The sequence below is a fragment of the Filicampus tigris genome, chromosome 4 (assembly GCF_054856515.1).
Source record: "Filicampus tigris isolate MCC_2025a chromosome 4, RoL_Ftig_1.0, whole genome shotgun sequence".
Lineage (NCBI taxonomy): Eukaryota > Metazoa > Chordata > Actinopteri > Syngnathiformes > Syngnathidae > Filicampus > Filicampus tigris.
In genome coordinates, this window is record NC_141220.1 from 7,090,402 (window position 1) to 7,111,043 (window position 20,642).

Below are 20,642 nucleotides of genomic sequence, written 5' to 3' on the forward strand. Positions count from 1 at the left end.
CATAACCCGAGGTTCCACTCTACATGGTGGTTCTGACTTCAATATTGCAGTGTCAACCAAAGGATTAAACTTCCATTATTCCTTTCCAATGTTATGAAATGCAATTGGAATTGTAGAGCACAAATTGACATCTGTACAATGATTTCCTTTCAGGACCTGCATACATTTTACTTCATCGTGGTACCTGTTGCTGTTGGCTGAGCGTGGCGAGGTGAGCAAATGTAGGGCAGAAGCAGCAGAGGCCATACTATCAGTTTGAAGAGCAGACAGGGGTAAAGAATCCAAGGTGGACACAAGACCACGCTGAAGCTGCAGGGTCTGGGATGCAATCTCTGGAATGTCCTGGGACATGACTGTGGAGGCTGAGGAGATAACATCAGGGGAGCGGGCCCGAGTTGGGGATGCGAGGGGGGGCATGAGTGAAGAATCAAGAACCTGAGGGCTATCAAGCACAATTGGAGCGCTAGGGGATGCAAGTGTCTGGAGAAAGAATGAGAGAGAGAGAATATTGGACCAGGTTTTCAGATTGAAGAGTAGCTGGCAGACAGTGTGTCCGGTTATACCTGGATGGTCTCCAGTCCAGGCAGGACAGTGGAAGCGGGTCTTGGACTGCTACTGGAAACCGGAAGTGACAGACTGTGATCCGCTCGGTTGGGACTCTGACTAATGTCATCCGAAGTTCTGTCAAAACAAGACCATACCAATGGTCCTTCGTATGAGTACATTGCAAGTTATTTTTACACATTAAGTAAATGCTGGGAAAATCACTTGATTTTCAGAAGATGACGAAACCTTAACTCGTGATACCCGTGTTATGGTACAATGATAGGCCACACAATCCAACAACATATCTACATTTCAAATAATCGTTCCGCAACACAACTACATTGAAGGCATCTTAAACTAAAGTTTTTATGTGATTGCATGCTTTAGAATAGAAGATGAAAAATGCCTTACGGAGTCAAAATATATATCCATCAGTAGTCATTTTTATCCCCAATATGCAGAAAAACTCACCTATTGGCCGAGTCGCTGATTGCTGTCACAGCTGTCAGACTGCTGGCACTACTACAAGGAGATGCAGGCACCTGTTGAGTATACCAAAAAAATAAAACGTTTGTCCAGGTTGATGCAATGTCTCAATGTTTGTGCGAATGTTACAATCAGGCCATTTTAAATTCAGTAAACATTGGTCATATCAGAAAAATGCTGTGCAGTGGTACTCTGATCGATTGTGATCATCATTGATCATGATCAGCTGATTTCCATGGAAAAGAAAGTGCGTGCCTGGCCTATATCGTGCCTTTCATTGCCAATCACAAATAAACGATCACCCACAGTTTGTACTTTGTCACCTAGAGACCAGCCCATGTGCAGTGTCGTGTCCACTCCCCCCTTGCTTCAAATTTTAAATAACATGTCAGCTCTTGGTGTTGGATATTATCAAATAAATTTCCTCCAAAAATGCGACTTATACTCCAGTGCGACTTATATTTTTTTCTTATTTGTTATGCATTTTATGGCCGGTGCGATTTATAGTCCGGAAAATACGGTATTTATATATGTTATAAGGCAGGCAACTGTATCATAGTTTTCGTGATCAGCGGTGATTGGCAGATCTCACTCATGAATGATCTTTATCGGAATCGGCAGCATAAAACACTGATAAGAGCACCCCTATAATAAAGTTATAAAGGTATAGCAGAGCAAAGTACTAAGAGAAAACTAATGTGATTTCATAAGCTTTATACCGAAGTGCTTAGAGTCATGAAGGCATCAGGAGTCATCAATTTTGGCATTTGCCCATTGCCATTGGCTGTGTTCGAGAGGAAGTCAGCAGGTGCAGGAAGCGATGAGATGTTCCTCAGGTCAGTCTGGGAGCCACTCCCTGAGTCCTTGTCAGAACTCTGGTCTGTCAGATGGGCTGAAAACCCTGTTAGATACATAAAATAATACATAGAATAAAAATCAAAAACACTGAAATCACATTTTTTCACTTATATACATACACACACATACGCATATATATACATATATATATATACATACATATATATATATATATATATATATATACATATGTGTATATATATATATATATATACACATATATATATGTGTATATATATATATATATATACACATATATATATGTGTATATATATATATATATATACACATATATATATGTGTATATATATATATATATACACATATATATATGTGTATATATATATATATATGTGTATATATATATATGTGTGTATATATATATATGTGTATATATATATATATATATATGTGTGTATATATATATATATATATTTTTTTTTTTTTTTTTTTTTTTTTTTTGGGGTACCAAAAATATGCTGACCCGAAGTTTCCAAGAAACCAAACATTTAGTGTCCCTTGAATAAATGTGATGAAATAAATGACTTTTCTTTTTTTTTAAAAAACATGGAACCAACCAAGACCATCTGGAGGATCAGAATGGGGCAGGCCAGTAGAGTTGGAGCCCGCATTAGGCTGGAACCAGATCTGAACATCCTGCAGACTCCTAAAAATCACAAAATATTAAAGTAAATAATTATTGGCTACGGATATACAGTATATAGCGTCATATGTAACAATCATCTTTTCATATTTAACTAGGGCTTAAATATGGACGCGACCATAGCGCACGGCCGCCGGGCCCGCAAGATTACTCCGTTGAATTAACAGCTTCTTATCCAATGGTTTAAATGCTTCCTCTTCGTTGGTTTAAACGCTTCTTCTTCATGTTTGGAGGCGGAAGCGCGCTGCCTAGATCACGCACCATGGCGCGATCGGGTTTGTTTTCTCTTTTTTGTTCCTCTAGCAAAACGTTTTATCGAAGGCCTTTTCTATTGATATTGATCACCTGTCAATCGAGATGCATACTGATATCGAATTATCGGCCCAGCCCTATATTTAACCATACAACATTTTTAATGGGAGGTGAGGATTCAATGGGGTAGAAGGTATGGATAGCCCAAGCAGTAGTTAGTTAAATACTGTCCATTCAGAAGGAACTTCCGTCCTTTGACGTCACTTCTACGAAACCAAAAACACGGCACCAAACGCGTTCGGTAGGACCAACAAGAGGTCAGAATTGCTTTTAAACCTTTCAACGAAAAGCAGTGGTTGGTTGCGGACAAATAAGTAAGCAAAAAGCGCATCGAGAATGGCTATAACCAACGCAGCGCCACGAGAATCCATGTTGACTCGAGTGAAAATACAAGTCGCGCAATGACGTCAAAGCATTGTTGTCGCACGGTGATGACGTAAATCTCCGGGTGTAACAGTTCACACCAAAACGCGGATCGGAGATATTCTGAGATATCCGCAAATCTCCACTGCGGCCGGAGTTTTGCGTTTTCACTGAAAAAACTCAGGGGAAAAAGGAAGGTTCAGAACAACAAAACATCCTTTGCCAACAGTGCCTCGCCGTTGTTGCTGCAATCGCCGTCACAAGGCCCTGTATGAGCATTTCAAACTAAGAAGTGGGACCCGAGGTGAAACTTCATCTACTCGAAAAACAATTACAGACGCCTTAGCCAGCATAACTCCTTATGATAAGAAGTCCAAACAGCAGTGCCAAATCACAGATGCAAATGTTTTACAGACCGTTTTAGTTATTGTTATATTTTTGTGAACAATTCAGGGGACTAATGCACCCGCTCTTTAATTTGTAATATTTTTGTTCTAATTTGTTTACAACTTTGCTGCAGTTTCCCAAAGGTTATTTATCTTAATGTTATATTTTTGTAAACAACTCAGGCGCTAGTACACCTGCTTTTTATTTTTTTAATATTTTATAGTTTAAAGGTGTTTATAACTCTGCTGCTGCTTTAGAGGTTTTTTACTTTCTTCTATTTTTTTTAAATGACTCACGGGTCTAGTGCACCTGCTCTTTTTATTTTCTTGTTTAAAATGTTTAATATTTTGCTGCTGTTTACATTGAAGTGTGAAATACAATGTTAATTCTATTATGTTACAGAGACATGACCGTTGCGATCCCTTTTATATACAGCAATCATCATTCACAGATGACTGGATTAAACGATATTATATGAATACAATGATGTCATGGTGAGTTAACCAAATTATTCCCAAACAAATCTATTCTAGTCATCTGGTGAAAATTGTATTTTTAACATCGCAATATATATCACAAACCCCTCAAAAGTCGAAATGTAATTTTTTTCCAACATCGTGCAGCCCTTCAAAATACTAAAATGTGATCAGTGTACGGGAACTCACTTGGTGTGAACACAGTACAGTTTAATCTGGATGCCAGATTTGGACTCTGGGGGCCCTTGAGAGCCCTCTGAAAGAAGTCACAAGCACAGGAAAAATATATGAAAAAAATTAATTCATCATGAACCCTGTGTATGAACCACTGATTATAAAATTGCTCCATATCAAAAAAGGACCAGTTTGCCTCGCCTCCCCCCTCCAATTATTAAAGTCTTCATGGACTCACCGGTTGTTGTGCTCTCACTCTCCTCCTCTGCAGGGAGAACTTCAGTGTGCCGCAAACGGCTTTGGGCAACATCTTGAACTCCAAAGCTAAGCACAGGATGGGTCAGTAGAAACTCTGACACAGCAGTGAAAGATGCCTTGCCTTTTTCCAGATCTTGTCTCAGCTCCATCACATAAAGAACCTGGCAAGGAGCCAAGTTAATATTTAAAATCAATATTTAAAGAGCAAAAGTATGAAGTAATGTTACTAAATAGTCAGATAAAGTGACTCATTTTACATCCCCGATGCAAACCCACACCCTGTTACTTTTTTTACTCCCCAATCCGTTATTGAACATTGTTATTTACTAGGGATGTAACGATTAATCGAAAATAGATTGCATTTGTGGTTGGCTGCAGAACCACACTAGTGCACACAGAGACAAGTATGGTAGCAATTTTTTTGAAATCGAATCGAAAATCGGGAACTGAAAATCGAAAATCGAATCAGGGCTTGAGTGAATAGTTACATCCCTATCGTTACCAACCAGAAACCACAGCAAAAATACCCAAAATGCGATAGATCAATCCACAACTTTAAGACCTAAAGCGGTGCAAAAGTGCAGACAAGCTGATAATATAAATGATAAAGCTGCAATGATAAAACATGATTAACAATTTTAATTTGTGAAATACATCATCCGAGATTTTCTTTCAAAAAACATTGACAAGGTCGATTTCAGAAAGTGTCTACGGTAATATTCCATCATGTCTCCTACTTATTGTGCCAGCACGCCACTGTTTAAGATCCATATATTGGCCAGAACACAGTCATGACTACTATGGCAATTGTTGGCACCTTATTATATAAACAGTTTAGTATGGTGAACCGCTTTACAATTATATAGACAGAGACCATATTTAGATTGTACCCAGCCATTCACGTCAAGTACAGAATGTTTGTATTACCTCAGTGATTAACCCATTAAGCCCGGGAGCGCATAACCGCGTTTCTACCACTCGAGAGCGCTGTTGCGTCTTTCTACCTTTCAAACCGGGGGAGCGGATACGCCACCGTCCTTTTTTAATCCAATTCTCCGTCTCTTAGCCAATTTAATGCATCAAAATATACACGTGACGGTGTCGCGGGACCGCGGAGGATGTTGTGGAATTTTTTCGAGCCATAGGTAGGCTAATGGCAAACGCCGTCGATCGCCGGGAGCTCTGATTAAAGTAAGTAACGGCAGTGATATATAGACAACGTGTACGACCAGTGGAACCAGTTGAACGTGATATGATATGGTTTGTAGACAATTACGATATTGACGTCTTTGTAACAGAATAGAGGATGGTAATTACCACTCGATTTTTAAAAAATTAAAATAGTGCTTCTCTTGCACTGACCCATTATTTTTACATCTTCGATTGAAACAGTAAATAATAAATTCTGCCTGTGTGAAAGCCACGTCCAAGCCATTTAATTATTTTGGAATCATGTTTCTGTCTGCTGAGATATTAATCATTTTGTAAGTGTTGAATTTCTGGGAGAACTTCAGGTTTTCAATGGGATGTTCCGATCAATTTTAAAGAATTTGCTGGTGTGGAAAAGCACATCTTTAGAACTAATAGACACTAGGGATGTTCCGATCAGGTTTTATGACACTGATGCCGATCATGCATGAGTGACATCGGCCGATACAGATTCCAATCACATGGAACATCTGTATGTTTTTCCATTTATTTATGGTGACTGCTATTATGCAATATTATCTGGAAAAAACCCAGCCATATTATTGCCGTAATTTTACCAAAAATCTATATATATCTTCAAAAGCATGAGGAAATACAAAACCGTTGCTGGCACAATACAACAATTACCCAGTCACAAAGATAACTGAAAAACTTGAATTTACCAGCTTTTAGTAACACAGTTTTTAACAGATCAAATAAATAACATGCCACCTACACATTGCATGGTTCAGAATATAATTAAAGTAGAAAAAATAGTCACATGCAGGCTTCACTTGAATAAACTATTCAATGAGTTCCTATGTTGAAACGACTCAGGAACTTTATTGTCTTGTGCATAGATAAACGATCTTGTGCATTTGTCAACGACAAAAAAGTCACTGTTAATCTTTTAATCTCCCTGTGGCAATAATGCCACTTATACTGCGCTGTGTCCAACTTGACTTTATTCAATGCAGTGAGCCTCGTAAACTTACCATAGTCTCCCAATTGCTTGTTCATCAAATGTCGGATTAAGTTGGTTGTGTTGAAACTTTTGGCCATGCTCGCCGCGCGAGGTATTTTTTCATGGCATATACAGTATTATAAGATGCAAACTCCACACACACAGCAGACAATGCTATGTTCACACCAACTGCGGTGGACGGAATATTTGATCAAAGCCTTTTATTGCCTATCAAAACATCCGATCACCTGCAGCTCATGGTTAGCAGCCTTGTGTTGCGTCCCTCCCCTCTACTCGCAGTTGCGTTTCAATCGGAGTCAATGTAGCTCGCGCGGGCGGGCGCACTTGCGTGCAGGGCGGCGCGAGTGATGCTTTTGGACGGAGGGACGTCGTTGCGTATTAAACATACCAACTTTTTGCCATTTCGCCTCACGGTAGCCAAGCATGAGCTGCGGGTGATCGAATGTTTTGATCGGCAATAAAAGGCTTTGAGCGAATATTCCGATCACATAATTTTTCACGAAAATCTGCCGATCATGATCGGTGCCCGATCGATCGGAGCATTCCTAGTTTTCAAGAGTAATTCCAAAGACGACCTTAGGTTTTGGGGAGCTGTTGAGAAAGGCGCTTTAGGCCTTAATGGGTTAAATGAATGAATCTCACAGAATATTATGTTAGAGCTGAGTATTTATCAACATCCTTCAATGTCCTAACACTTGAATTGACAGAGGTGGGCGATATATATTATTATCGATATCATCGTCAATTTTGCCTACACGATGTGTAATTTTACAGTATAAAGTATTATCACTGCCTCGAAGCGAGGGAGCCTGGATGATCGGTTAACATTCAGTTTACACGCTTGTAGTCCGCATCATTCATAAATAGCCCGTATTCCCCAGACATGTTGCACAAACTACGACAGTTTATTAGTGTGACGCCAGCATACACCCAAACATAAATCAAGTCCCAAGTCTACATATAACAGCGATGAATGAGTGGGAAAATGCACTTTTCTGTAAATTGCAGTTTTGTTATTCAACTTTATTCTGAATACGTTGGCCAATGTATGAGAATGGATGTTGTCATGACAATGTCTTTTTTTTCTCTCGCTGGGTGACACTTCGTCACATATCAAATACATTTGTTTCCTCATTCTGATTGCTGTAGTTAACACCTTTTTCTCATTCTGAATTCTCTAGTAGTTGGCAGTGGTACACCAGTACCTACTGCAGCTCAAAATGGAATAACAGCACAGACATTTGACATAGATATTCCCAAAAATCTATGTCTATACATATTTTTTTGTTTTTTTATTGTTAAATATTGTCATTATGTTTTGCAGAAGCTGTATTTAGCAATTTAAAAGAGAAAGACAAACGCTGTCTATCCACAATTGGTCTGTGAAGCAAGGGCAGATTTAAAATATTTTTTGTAGAATATCATCAAATTATCGTTTGAGTTTTTTGAAAAAATATCAAGATTTTTTTTTTTGCCCATATCGCCCACCCCTAATTGACATTTATAAACAACATTTATAAAGTAATGTAAAAGGGCGAAGCTTTTTTCTTTAAATCACACTGAACATTATACAAACATAACAGTTGACAATATTGTACTGACCTTCCTCTGTACGTCGGAAAGGATGAGATACTCAGCAGACAGGTCCAAACTTGCCTTAAGACTAGGCACAACTGTCAAGTTCACTGGATCTGGAGAGAATCTACAAAACAACACAAAATTAAAGTATTGAGCTCTTCAACAAAGTTGGGAGTTAATAGAAAAAAAAGGGCTGATATTTTAAGAAGGATTGAAGTGTGGGTTTTTTTTTCAGATTGTATAAGAGCAGGGATCCAGGGAGTGTTATAGTAACAATGTCAAGTGGCCCAATCCAGAAGGTATCCATAAATATAGCAATTTCAAACACAGACTTTGGGAGTGACGACTGATCTAACACCCGGAGTGCAACTGAAAGACTGAGGCAATAACCTGATGGTCTGCAAACAAGTCCAGGAAACAGTACACCACATCTTTAGTTCTTGGTTCTGATCTGCTCCAGTTATAAGAAACCTCCAGAATGGAACCCTATTTAGGGAAACAGAGAAGTGACTCGGTAAATAAAACAGCAGTAGATTCTTATTTGTTGATATCATGCAATTTGCTCACAGCAAACTGGACTTGTGTATACTTACTCAGGGTCCTGCCTTTTGTGGTTGTCACAGAAGAGAAGGCAGGAAAGGGGACGTCCACCATGAGGACGCAATTCATGTAGACATCTAATGAAGAAGGCAAAAAAAGAGGAAATACTGCTACCATAGTATAAAAGTACCAGCAACAACTTTCAAAATATGGGGTTCATTCTTCTTGCATACCTTGGCTTGTCCTGCCCCCCTTCTATATATATCTGCCAGAACTTGATGTATCCATCATGACTGGCTGTGGCTAACACTGTTCCATCTGGAGATAGGGCACCTTCGCTGACACGCTGGTAGGACAGTAAAATATGTTTTATTATATGTCACCAAAACAAATTAAGAATCTGGTTTCAGCATAACATAGTAAAGCAGTCACTGTTTCCGAAAACAAACATCTTGTAAAAAGTGTTCGCATGGGTCAATAACTCGCCTCAATCTGATTTGGAGTCATGTGGGACTTCAAAATCATTCATTCTCAGAAGCACTTATCTTCACTACGGTCGCAAGCGCACTGGAGCCAATTCCAGCTGTCCTTGGGCACGCAGCAGGGTAAACCATTAACTAGTTGCCAGCCAATAGCAGGGCAAAAATCGTCAAACAACCTTTCACACCCACATTCACATCTAGGGACAGTTTAGAGTCTTCAATTAACCTACCATGCATGTTTTGGGAATGTGGAAGGAAACCGGAGCACCTGGAGAAAACTCATACAGGCACAGGGAGACCATGCAAACTCCACACAGAAAGGCCGAAGCCCAGATTCAAACCCACGACCTCTGCACTATGAGGCGGTTGTGCTAATCAGTCGTCCACCGTGCCGCCACAACAATATAATGAACTAAAAAGATATGATCAAGGTGAAACACCTTGGGCCTGCACCCAACCTAATTATTCATTCCGTCAAATCTTTTGTCTTCATCTTTCAGACCACCTATGTCAAAGTCAAGGCCCGCGGGCCGGTTTTCTACGGCCCCTGGGATGATATTGCTTTATTATTAGATTCGGCCCGCAGCTCGCCGGTGTGGGTAGCAGATGTGATCAGGTCCTTCGCGCCTGCCGATGACGTCACGCTTTAAAATATATTGTAGCGTCTTCCAAGAACACAGACGTAGTTTAATTATCACGTTTTTATTACTCCAACCGGCTACTGTGGCTACAAAGAAATATATTACAGAAATATAAAGCATGACATCAGCAGCAAGCGTGAAGGACCCGATCCAATCTGGACATTTTTAAAAATTTCAATGAACATTCTATCGGTCCGGCCCTCGGCTTGTCGCAATTTTTTTTATTTGGCCCTACGTCCATTTGACTTTGACACCCCTGTTTTAGACCATCCTAGTAAGTGGTTGGGGATGAAGTAGACCTCCACAGTTGGATGATGCAGCTGCTGGTCGCGTCAGTAAATTTTGCCGGTCAGGCATTTGTCATTCGCCAGCGGCCAGGCCAACTCTCTGTTATCGTCAGTCCACCATTATTTCAAGCCGAACTACAACTGTAATCATCAGTCCATCCTTTGTCATCGTTAATTTAAGAGGGCTTCCATCATCGCTAAATTACAATTCGTCATCATTTCAGGACCAGCAGTAAATTTCACTGGCCCGCCAATCTGTCACTCATCAGTTTGCCACTCTGTCATGGTTATTTTAACCACGCTACAGTCTCTCCTACTCCCATTTGCTAAATATATCCATGATCCATAAGAGTGCGGTCAGAACGAGCACAAGCTCTCTCAATGGTAGACAGCTGTTGTGCACCAGGCAGGATGCACCAAAAAGATGGGACAAAAGAAAGCACAAACATTCTATAGTTTACCAATAGAAGAACCCAAGCATAGTGACTGTATTTGGGCGGAAGGCTCCCGCGGGCCATTCTCGATATTTTTTGATCAGGAAAATGAAAAGAGTTGTCATTTTCTATTTTATCCATTCATTTTGGAGAAATTAGGAAATAAGTGACTCCATGAATAACGCCTCTTGTTAATGAGGAGAACGGCCGCGCCCTCTACCGTTCTATCGTTGTTCGGTCAGAGTCACTGGAGGAACCGATTACAAACTCTCCATTAGAAATCATTGTACTTTCATGGCTTTAAACATCCAAAAACGGCAATCAATTGGCACCAAAATTTATGTGGACATCCCTAGTAATGCCCACTTCAACATATCAAAAGGATTCACCTCTCCGTGGCTGATTTATATAAGAATAAGGAAATGTGGAAGTGAGCAGAGCTACTTAGATTTATGCTGGGACGAGCGCACACCGTTTCTCTGCTAAAAAAAAAAAAAGTAGTTGAATATAAGAAGCAGTTGAACACTGTCCTGCCGATTTGGTTCATTTTGGCAAAGGAGACAGCAGAAAAATACATTACAACTAAGCTTAATTATAACCTGCCATACCCCAGCCTCCAAAGACGGGGTGGAACAACTTTTCACGGTTACACTATTCTAATTCGCGCGTGTTTCTGTCAGTCGGCAGTGAAACGGGAGTCCATCAGTGACGGACGAAGAAGGTCGGCCGGTACTATGCATGGGTCAATAAACTGTTTGACAGTTTACCGTCGTCTTAAAAAGCCAAGGTTTCAATAACCGCTAATACTGTCTGTCACTGGGAATGATCTCTTTTTATTTTTGGAGGGGATATTTAAGCAGCGCACAATATGATGGGCTTCTTGCAGGGTCGAGTAAACGAGCGGCCTCTTTGAGGCTGATTGCTTCTGATTAACTTTTTTTCTCCTTCTCAGCTAGTCCTCTCAAAGAAAGTCAGGTTTATTTGTATAGCACAGGGGTCGGCAACCCGTGGCTACGGAGCCGCATGCAGCTCTTTCATTGCAATTCTGCGGCTTGGGAAAATAAATTATAAGTGTCCGATTGAAGTGCATGTTATTTGTCTCAAAAGCATGCATCATGTGTTCGAAGTAAGTCAAAATTTTTGGCCACTTTCAAATGTGGTCCTAGATAAATTAGATACCTACCGGATTCATTTTTGGCAATGTGACCACAGTCTGAACACTGCTTAACACTATTATTGCCCATAGAGGGCATCAAAAATAAATTTAAAAAACTGTACATGTATGGATAGATCTGGTGCCACTGAACATTTTGAGTGGTTGAAAGTAAAAAAATATTCATAAATGACAGAGTTATCACACGTCAAATGCAGTACCATTTTTTGTAACAACACGAACCTCGTAAAACCCGGGGGGGTAAAATGTGTTCTTTGACTTACTGTAAGCCAGTATCGTGATTTGAGGACAGGTGTGATGTGGTCCAGTTTCCTGGTGTTTGTAAGGACACTGGCAAGAGCATTATGAATTAGCTGCGGCTGCCTGATTCATTTTTTTTTTTTGTATTATGACCTGGAAATACACCATGACAGTAATCTAGCCTCCTGAAAATAAAAGCATGAACAAGTTTTCTGTCAGGCTGAGATGGATAGAATTGTTTTCCAGTTTAGTTTTGTTTCATAACAGCTTTTAAGTGGTTGTTAAAATTCAGGTCTTAGTCACTATTTACTGTATTTTCCGAACTATAAACCACTACTTTTTTCCCAGGTTTTGAACCATGCTGTTTACAGACCGGTGTGGCTATTGTGTGGATTATTCTTCCACCTGTAGGGCCGATGTAACTGGAATTACAACACAATACAATAGCCATTAACAGTATGTGACTGCAGATAGAAGAGTTCAACAGGCAAGAGCGCTATGCACTTGGTTATGAATTACGTGGTATGCGGAAGTAGATCTGACAAACTGGAGTGGCAGCGGCACGTTAAAGGCTGTGTACAGTGCTCAGCATAAATGAGTACACCCCCTTCGAAAAACACTTTAAGCAAAATGTCAATAAACACAAATACAATTTCCGAAATGTCGACAAGACTATATTTGTATAACATCTGCTTAATTGACCTTCTGTCAATATTGACGGAATGCCCATCACTGGTAGCTGACATCAAGGTGATTAAACCTTGCTTTTAAAGAGGTGAGCTTTTAAAGAGTGAGGTCAAAAATTGGCTTGACAATAATGTTGGATGTGCCCCTACTGGTCTAAACAAGGCATTGTGACTAATATTGCGTTTGTGAAATATGAATTGAGCAGCAGAACCCACCTGTTTTTATCCATCTAAGGGGTCGGGCATTTTGTCACTTGCTGTCGACTGAAAATGACATCACTTCCTTGGGCTCAGGTAACGACTAATCACGGCTCACCGTTTTTTCTGTGTTTGGTCATATGATGTTCACAAGTTGCTTGCTTTTCCACAATTGCAATATTCAGCAGAATGCCATGTAGTGGGGGCGCATAGAACATATTGTAAAGATTTTTTTTTTGACTTGACTTCCCTTTAAAACCTTTATTTTTTATATGTTATATCAAGTCCTACCTGGGTATATCCCTTCACTGTGATGAGGCCTTCTTTTAAATCTGTGGCATTAACAGGCCAACTCGCATTGCTGGCCCTCAAGATTTCAAGGTCCCACACTTCAGCCTAGAAAAGGAAAAAATACAATATTAGACATAGACAAATGTATAGACAGACATGTATTAAACAGATACCCTATCTTCATGCAGAAGAGCCAAGGTCTGGCTGGTGTCATCTTGGTTGTCTTCATTTTCATCTGGAATGAAAGGGCACCAGATGAGACGCCGATGCGAGTTCAGCGGAGTGTCCTGTGGTCTTCGGATATGAACAACTATCTGATCTCTTAGGGACATGGATTAAGGAAAGCATGATGAAGCAAAGGTTACTGGAGGATTTTGTGTGCATGTCTTTATGATATAACAGGCATGTGGCGAAAATTACAGCTCAGTATTTGATTGACATACACTGAGTTCTGCCAGTGCAAAACAATGGAGTGCATCTAATACCATAAGTATAAGTTGGTATAGAAGAAGCATTTTTGAGAATACGTTTTTTGCAGAGTTTGCTGGCCACTTTAAACAAAAGTAAAAACATACAAAGACTAGCGTTGAGCATTAACTTCCAGTCAGGATACAGTATTGTACTGCTGGTGCATGTGAGCTCCCAAACCATCAGGTTGCCAGCTTCATCTACACAACCCAACAGAGGCGAGTCAAGGTGGGCGAAAGCCAGATCTGTGACGGCACCGGTGAAGCCTTTCAGTAAGCAACGCTCTGCAGTGCCCACGCTCAAGACACGTATCATAGCCTGGTTGTTGGCGCCTGAGGGAAGAAAGAATAGAAAAGACTATAACATGGAGCACAGAAAACACATGAAATGGAACTGAATACGTATTACATTTGTAGAAATCTGTAGTACTAAAGTGCTGCAGCATGGCTCAGTGTGCGGCGACCCTAAGACTAAGACACGTCCATGATTGTAATTTTTTTAATAGTTAGCATTTAGCATTTTACATTAAAAAAAAGCTGAATCTCTGGCCCTTACCTCTTATTGCATATGCCATGAAGGAATTTGACACAGCGATAAGTCTGCCATAATGATACTTGTGCTCCCAGTCGTATTTGGCAACAGGCTGAATCTTCACCTTAAAGAAAAAGTAATTCATCATTTGAAATTAATTACTTGTGACAAGACTGGGTTTGTAAATGTCAATCAATAAATGATGAATTGAACACGAGGTCTGCCAGAAGCAAGGGCATTTCTTGGCCAACTCAAATATGGAAAAAAAAAAAGTTATTTGAGGGACAAATGTCTGTACAGGCTGAAAAAGACAAAGCTATGGAACTTTACTGCAGTGCAGTGATTCTTGTTCACGCATTTCATTCTTTCTTCGCTGTAACAATTTGTGATTCGCCATCAGTGTTGGGAACGTTATTTTATGAAAATAATGAGGTATAGTTACTCATTACTTGCGACAAAAAGCAACTGAGTTAGTAATTTAATCACTTTATAATAAAAGTAACTAGTTCTCAGGCAAAGTGACTATTATCACTACTCAAAAAAATGCTTTATATCAAACAATTTGGATTTTTTTTCTTCCCCGAGCAATTTTCAAAAGACAAACTGAGTACAGGAGGTTTATGCTGTAGTTAAAATACTCTTTTTTTAAGAAAAGATTTCAACAACATAAAAACATTTATTTGCAATAAATAAACCAAACTCTTAATATGACAAGTCAACAACCTGTACATCTACGCACTGTACTTTGGTCACATTCCAAGTGAACATATACACAACATAGCATTTAACTTTAATCTACAGCCGAGTAAAGTAAATTTACAATCTCAGACAAGTGGTCTTTGTAGACACTCTGTGCTTCAAGTATCTCTTTCAAATGTTAACAGGTACTCAAATGTTAACAGGTAAACGATAGTCACTCACTACATTGCAACATTCACGACATACAGGAACATTTACAAACATGACAGAAAATGACATCATACCATCAAAACATTAAATGCTATTTAGTTCACTAAAACAAGAACTATACTGCTTGCCGTCATACATGCATAAGTATATAATTATTAGGGGTGTAACGGTACACTCGGGTGTATTAATACGTTTCGGTATGGCATGTTCGGTTCGGTCCACTTGCGTTCGGTTCGATCCACATATTAGCGCGATCTTACGCACGGACGCTGACTGTTGCATGCGGGAGACGAGAGTGGCGGCACAAAAGAGATAGCCAGAAAAGAGCCAGAGCTCGAAGGTCGCCGCGTACACTGCAGTCTCCTGTTTGGTAACATTATGGCTTTCCTGTTAAAATCACCGATGGGGAAAGGTACGTGGAGGAGTACCAAAGTTGTGTGCCGACACTGCTACATGAGATTGCCGGTTCTGTTGCAGATACTGTAGCACGTCTAACATGCACGGCATCATCCGACTGTGAATGTTTCTTAGACGAAGGAGCAAAAACGTTCAACTTAAACAGTGAGATTTATCATATTGTAGCGTCTTCCAGGAACACACCGTTAGACTTAGTTTAATAATCACGTTTTTATTCATCCAAGTACGACTGCTCGCGCTCTTCTTTCTCCGCTGCCCCACTCGCTTGCCGTACGGTGCATTCATGAACCTCGGAAACATCACAACTCAGCAACACACAATTCCAACCACAACTCAGATAACCCAATTTTTATAATATGCTGTTGAACATTCAAAGATTTCAATGCCTAAAAAGTGTATACAATTTCATAAAAACATGTGAAAGTTACTTTATTTTTTCATTATAAAAAGAGTTTTAATATAGTTAGCAATAATTGTAGCTATTATTGTATGTATTTTTTCTATCACAAAAAGTATATACATGTACTGTAATGACAACTTGTGTTTAACTTGAATACTTAGGTGTGTCATGGGCTTTTGCTGCTGAGTGTTTAAAGATTTCATTGTCTTAATAAGTTATAAAATCAAGAGATCTTTGTTAGTGTATTTTTTATTATGGTGTAATTTCTTAGAATATCACCCGAATTGTTCGCTATTCCTTTTTTTTTTTTTTTTTTTTTTTTTTTTTTTTTAAATGTACCATTTACTTGTCATCTTTTCAAAAAAACATTTTAAAAAAAGGGTTTTTTTCGTACCGAAAATATACCGAAACGAAGTTTCCAAAAAAACGAACTGAACCGAAATATGATTTAGCGTACAGTTACTCCCCTAATAATTATGTGTAACAACTTGTCATAACTGAAATTTAAAAAAAATATTAATATCATTATTGTTATTTTACTTATTGCGAAGTGCTTTATTAGTACTAGGCTATAAACAATCAGGATTTTTGGGGTCGATCAGCAATGAGCAAGTTTGGAAAAAAACAATTAGAAAAAACGAGCACAGCTTCAGAAAACAGGTGAACGATGATTGGTCGTGACCTGATCCCTAAGCAACTGTTATGTTATTTTCAGTCAACAGAAGTGACAAAATGGCCACCCGCTGAGATGGCTAAAAATGGGTGGATTTTGCTGCTTAACTCATTTTCCACAAAAGCAATATTAATCAGAATGCTTGTTCAGATTAATCAGCCTGCATACAACATATTATTGCAAAGAATAGTTTTGGGTTGACTTCACCTTTAAAACATCAAATCAGTGACTAAATCATACTCAATTCATGTTTGTAAAATTTCTGCATTGTCGAGTTGAAATAATGTCCTGTTTTTGCATAAAGGAATGGAAATTAAAACGCTTTTTATTAACTGTTAAAAATGAAAATTTTTCATTAGTTCCAGCCCTGCTTGCATCATTTTTAAGTGCTGGCTGTCAATGCTCTCCACATCTCGTCCGGGCACCATAGACACGACACTTCTTGCCTCACAGCTCCTCCAGCCATACCAACATACACAGTCCAACAGTGCCCACATTTTCCGCTCAACAAACATGGGACTCTTGCAAAAATGCTGCCCAATAAGGAGCTAAACAGCAAGCACCCTACAGCCGTACCATTACAGTCAAGTAACAACAGCGGAACATCACAGACATTCCAAACATGTTACTGTAAATCATCAAACGGTGAAATTCTCCTCCAGCCCTGAATCTCCTTACTATTTTAAAACCTCATTCTCAATAATATTGGGCATGTTTATGTTCATCTTCTCGAGAAAGACATGCAGGAGGCGCTAGAAAGACCATTTTGAGGAGTTTTTGAGGTATACAGCACTCTTATAGAGACAAAAATTGTGAACATGTTCCAAATACAACTGTGACCTATGTACTGTATGTGCACGTAAAATAAAATCTCAGCGGAAGCAGTGTATCGAGGACTGTGAATATATTATTGGATCCGACCACTCCTTGCAGAAAAAGGAATATTTAAAATCTTACCATGTTGCTACCTCGAGCCTTGCTATTGATACTTGATTCATGACTCGCCACAATCTCCACATTGTCCGAGATGATGGGGACACAGGTAGACTGATCATCACCAGAAAGGCGACTGAAATTGGAGCAGTAATTGAAAAAAAATTATTTCATCTGGGACTCAAGACAACAAAAATTACTTCATATTTCAGGAATGATAGAAAATACTTGGACACAAACTGTTCAAGCGGCTAAAGTGAATAATTGAGAAAAAAACAAAAACAAACATTATCTGGATATCCTGAGCAATGCTGTTCATTGTGGAGATCGGTCTGGTCGAGTCGGATGTCAAATCGCCACCTCCAAGAAGACTAGCTGCTCCCAGTAGCCCGTTCAGTTCTCCATTAAAGGACAATCGTCTTTGACCATCACCGGATTCGGCATCTAAGGAATCAAATACATTTCATTCAGGTGGTTGACTTCTCTATATAACAGAAATTAAAATTATTCCACCTCAATTACAAATTGATGGTTGTAGATGACCTCATTGTGTCCTAACAACAATTTTGTGTACCATAAAGGTGTTTCAACAATACTGGATAGTTTTACTACAGTCTCTAATCGAAAAGTTTTAAAACAGTGAGGCCAATTTCTTTGATTTTACCTCAGGTTGAAAACTCTTTTCTTTGAATGAGATCAACCGTTCTTTTTTACTGTAATTTCGGGACTATTGACTGCGACTGAACATAAACGGCACTAACGAATTAAAAAAATAAATAAATTGGACATATATATTCGCATTTGTATGTGAGCCGGAGGTGTCCTAGTTGTAACAGGATAAATCACTCTTCAACAGCAGTTCTTTCTCTGTATTCATTTCTAGTGGCTTGCAAAAGTATTTGGAACCGTTGAACTTTTTGACACACATTTCAAACAAACTATTTGAATTTGATTATTTTGGGGAAGAAGCAACATCAAGTGGGATACAGTTGTGAAGTACAATACAATATTTTAATTTTTTTTTAGAAGTTAAAATTTTTTTTTTAAATTAGGCGTGCAAAATTATTCGCCCCCCTGAGTGAATACTTTCGAGAAGCACTTTTTGGTGCGATTACAAGCTGCAAGTCTTTTGGGGTATGTATCAGTTTTCCACATCTAGAGACTGAAAATGTTGCTCTTCTTTTCAAAACAGATTGATTTACAGAGCTGGTCATTTTACTAAAAATTGAGCGTCCGTTATTCGTTATCCATCTGCAGTGGAGGTACCCTTCCGTCGTCCGTCATTCGCCTTTTTTTCCGGGGAGAGAAGAGAAAAAAAAAAAAAAAAAAAAAAAAAAAAAAAAAAAAAAAAAAAAAAAAAAGAGTACCTATGTCTATAGGCCAGTCCGCCTCAAATTTTAAACGGGCGTGTCTGTCAGCGAGTACAGTTAAACTCCACCTAAGCACTCCCCACCCCCTGGATGATATTTTAACAGAAATACTGACTCATTGCACTTTGGAAGCCTGTTCAGAGCTTGGTCCCTCACTCAAATCTGTCCCCGAAGCAACAACAACTCACTATTTTCTTCCCCACGAAAATAGACTAATGGCGGACTGCAGATGAACGGCGGACTAAATAAAGGGGTTTCCATCCATGCTTAATCCATCTATTTTAGAAGTTTTCCTGTCATTCATCAACCGTCAGCTAAACGGGCATCATAGACGGACCCGCCCATCACATAGACAGAATGCCCAGCTCTGTTAATTTCAGTAAGGTTAGATGGAAACTGTTTGTAAACAGCATCTTTCGGATTTTTTCAGAACAGGTACATTTAGACTGAGACTAGAATACACACAGGTGGACTTTATCATCAGTCATTTAGGTCAACATTAGATCATTCAGAAATCCTCAGGAAACTTCTGGAGCGAAAGCAAAGGGGCCGAATAATATGGCATGCCCCATTTTTCCTTTTTTTTTTTTTTTTTAATTTCTAAAAAAAAATGTTTAAAATATTGTAGGAATTTCATTCCACTCCCTGATTGTGTCCCACTTCAGGGTTTATCCTGCGTTTAAAGCCGCCTCCAGATCATTTTGTGCCCGCCTCCAGCCAGAGCGATTGATATTATTCAATAGCGAGCGATTGATTTTCCTCTGCGGCAGCAACTTATTTTGACTTGGAGTTGCAGAGTTCATCACTACAGGGGTGCTATATCAGGCCTGGCCAACCCGCAACTCGTGAGCTACATGCGGCTCTTTGCCCGGTTTCATGCGGCTCTGAAAGCCCCTTTCTACTTTACGGCTGCGCCGTCGTGATGTCAGAAATCGTTTCCACTAGGAGAAGGGCTGGCAAATGATTTACTGCTATTTTGGCTGACTTATTTACAAGTGAAGGCATGAGAACAATGAAGGAAGCCTTGATATATAAAGTGCTTTATTAACACTGAGAGATAAATCTTGTCTCCTCTTGATTTTTTTTTTTTAAATGAGAAAATACTGGGCTTTTTTTTTTGGTAACAATGAAAGATAGATTTTGTAAACCAGTGGGAAAAGCCTCACTTTTTACTTCCTGGTCGGCTGCTACATCAGCAGTTCCAAATATGGGCACGATGTTGTCCGTATGATAAAGGGCTTGTAAAAACCAGTGTTGCCAACTTAGCGACTTTTTCGCTATATTTAACGAGTTTTCAGACACCTCTAGCGACTCGTTTTCAAAAAAGCGACTCATGACAAATCTAGCACCTTGTTCTGGTGTTATTGGAGACTCTGATGTGAAAGCACGTATCGTTCTTATTGTTCTCGACATGCAGCGGGTGCTTCCGTTACCCTCTCCCCCATCCCAGAGCACTCATAGGTGGCCCGGTCCTTTCGCAGGAGTCCCTACCAGCTGCAGAGCAGATGTTCACCCCTCCGTGTCCAGACCGCAAATGAATCGTGCATGTGAACCCGCCGCTTTTCCTCCACCTTGGTTTACAGCAGGGGTGCTCAATTCCGGTCCTCAAGAGTTCCTATCCAGCCTGTTTTCCATCCCTCCCTGCCTGCAACACACCTGATTTAAATGATCCGCTCATCACCAAGCCTTGCAC

General features: G+C 39.5%; 1 protein-coding gene across 1 annotated transcript in view; it reads right to left on the minus strand.

Moving 5' to 3' along the window:
- The window catches only part of edc4 (enhancer of mRNA decapping 4), a 42,508-nt gene that overhangs the window by 20,094 nt on the left and 1,772 nt on the right, over positions 1-20,642 (minus strand). Inside the window, exons 2-18 of the mRNA XM_086027926.1 lie at positions 17,867-18,023; positions 17,604-17,715; positions 14,272-14,371; positions 13,862-14,048; positions 13,422-13,569; positions 13,249-13,353; positions 9,049-9,161; positions 8,869-8,952; positions 8,666-8,761; positions 8,300-8,399; positions 4,505-4,685; positions 4,282-4,348; positions 2,469-2,557; positions 1,752-1,933; positions 1,018-1,088; positions 564-681; positions 185-480 (exon numbers count right to left, since the gene is read on the minus strand). Of these exons, the coding sequence (XP_085884052.1) occupies positions 185-480; positions 564-681; positions 1,018-1,088; positions 1,752-1,933; positions 2,469-2,557; positions 4,282-4,348; positions 4,505-4,685; positions 8,300-8,399; positions 8,666-8,761; positions 8,869-8,952; positions 9,049-9,161; positions 13,249-13,353; positions 13,422-13,569; positions 13,862-14,048; positions 14,272-14,371; positions 17,604-17,715; positions 17,867-18,023 (2,206 nt within the window). The remainder of the gene's footprint in view (positions 1-184; positions 481-563; positions 682-1,017; positions 1,089-1,751; positions 1,934-2,468; positions 2,558-4,281; positions 4,349-4,504; positions 4,686-8,299; positions 8,400-8,665; positions 8,762-8,868; positions 8,953-9,048; positions 9,162-13,248; positions 13,354-13,421; positions 13,570-13,861; positions 14,049-14,271; positions 14,372-17,603; positions 17,716-17,866; positions 18,024-20,642) is intronic.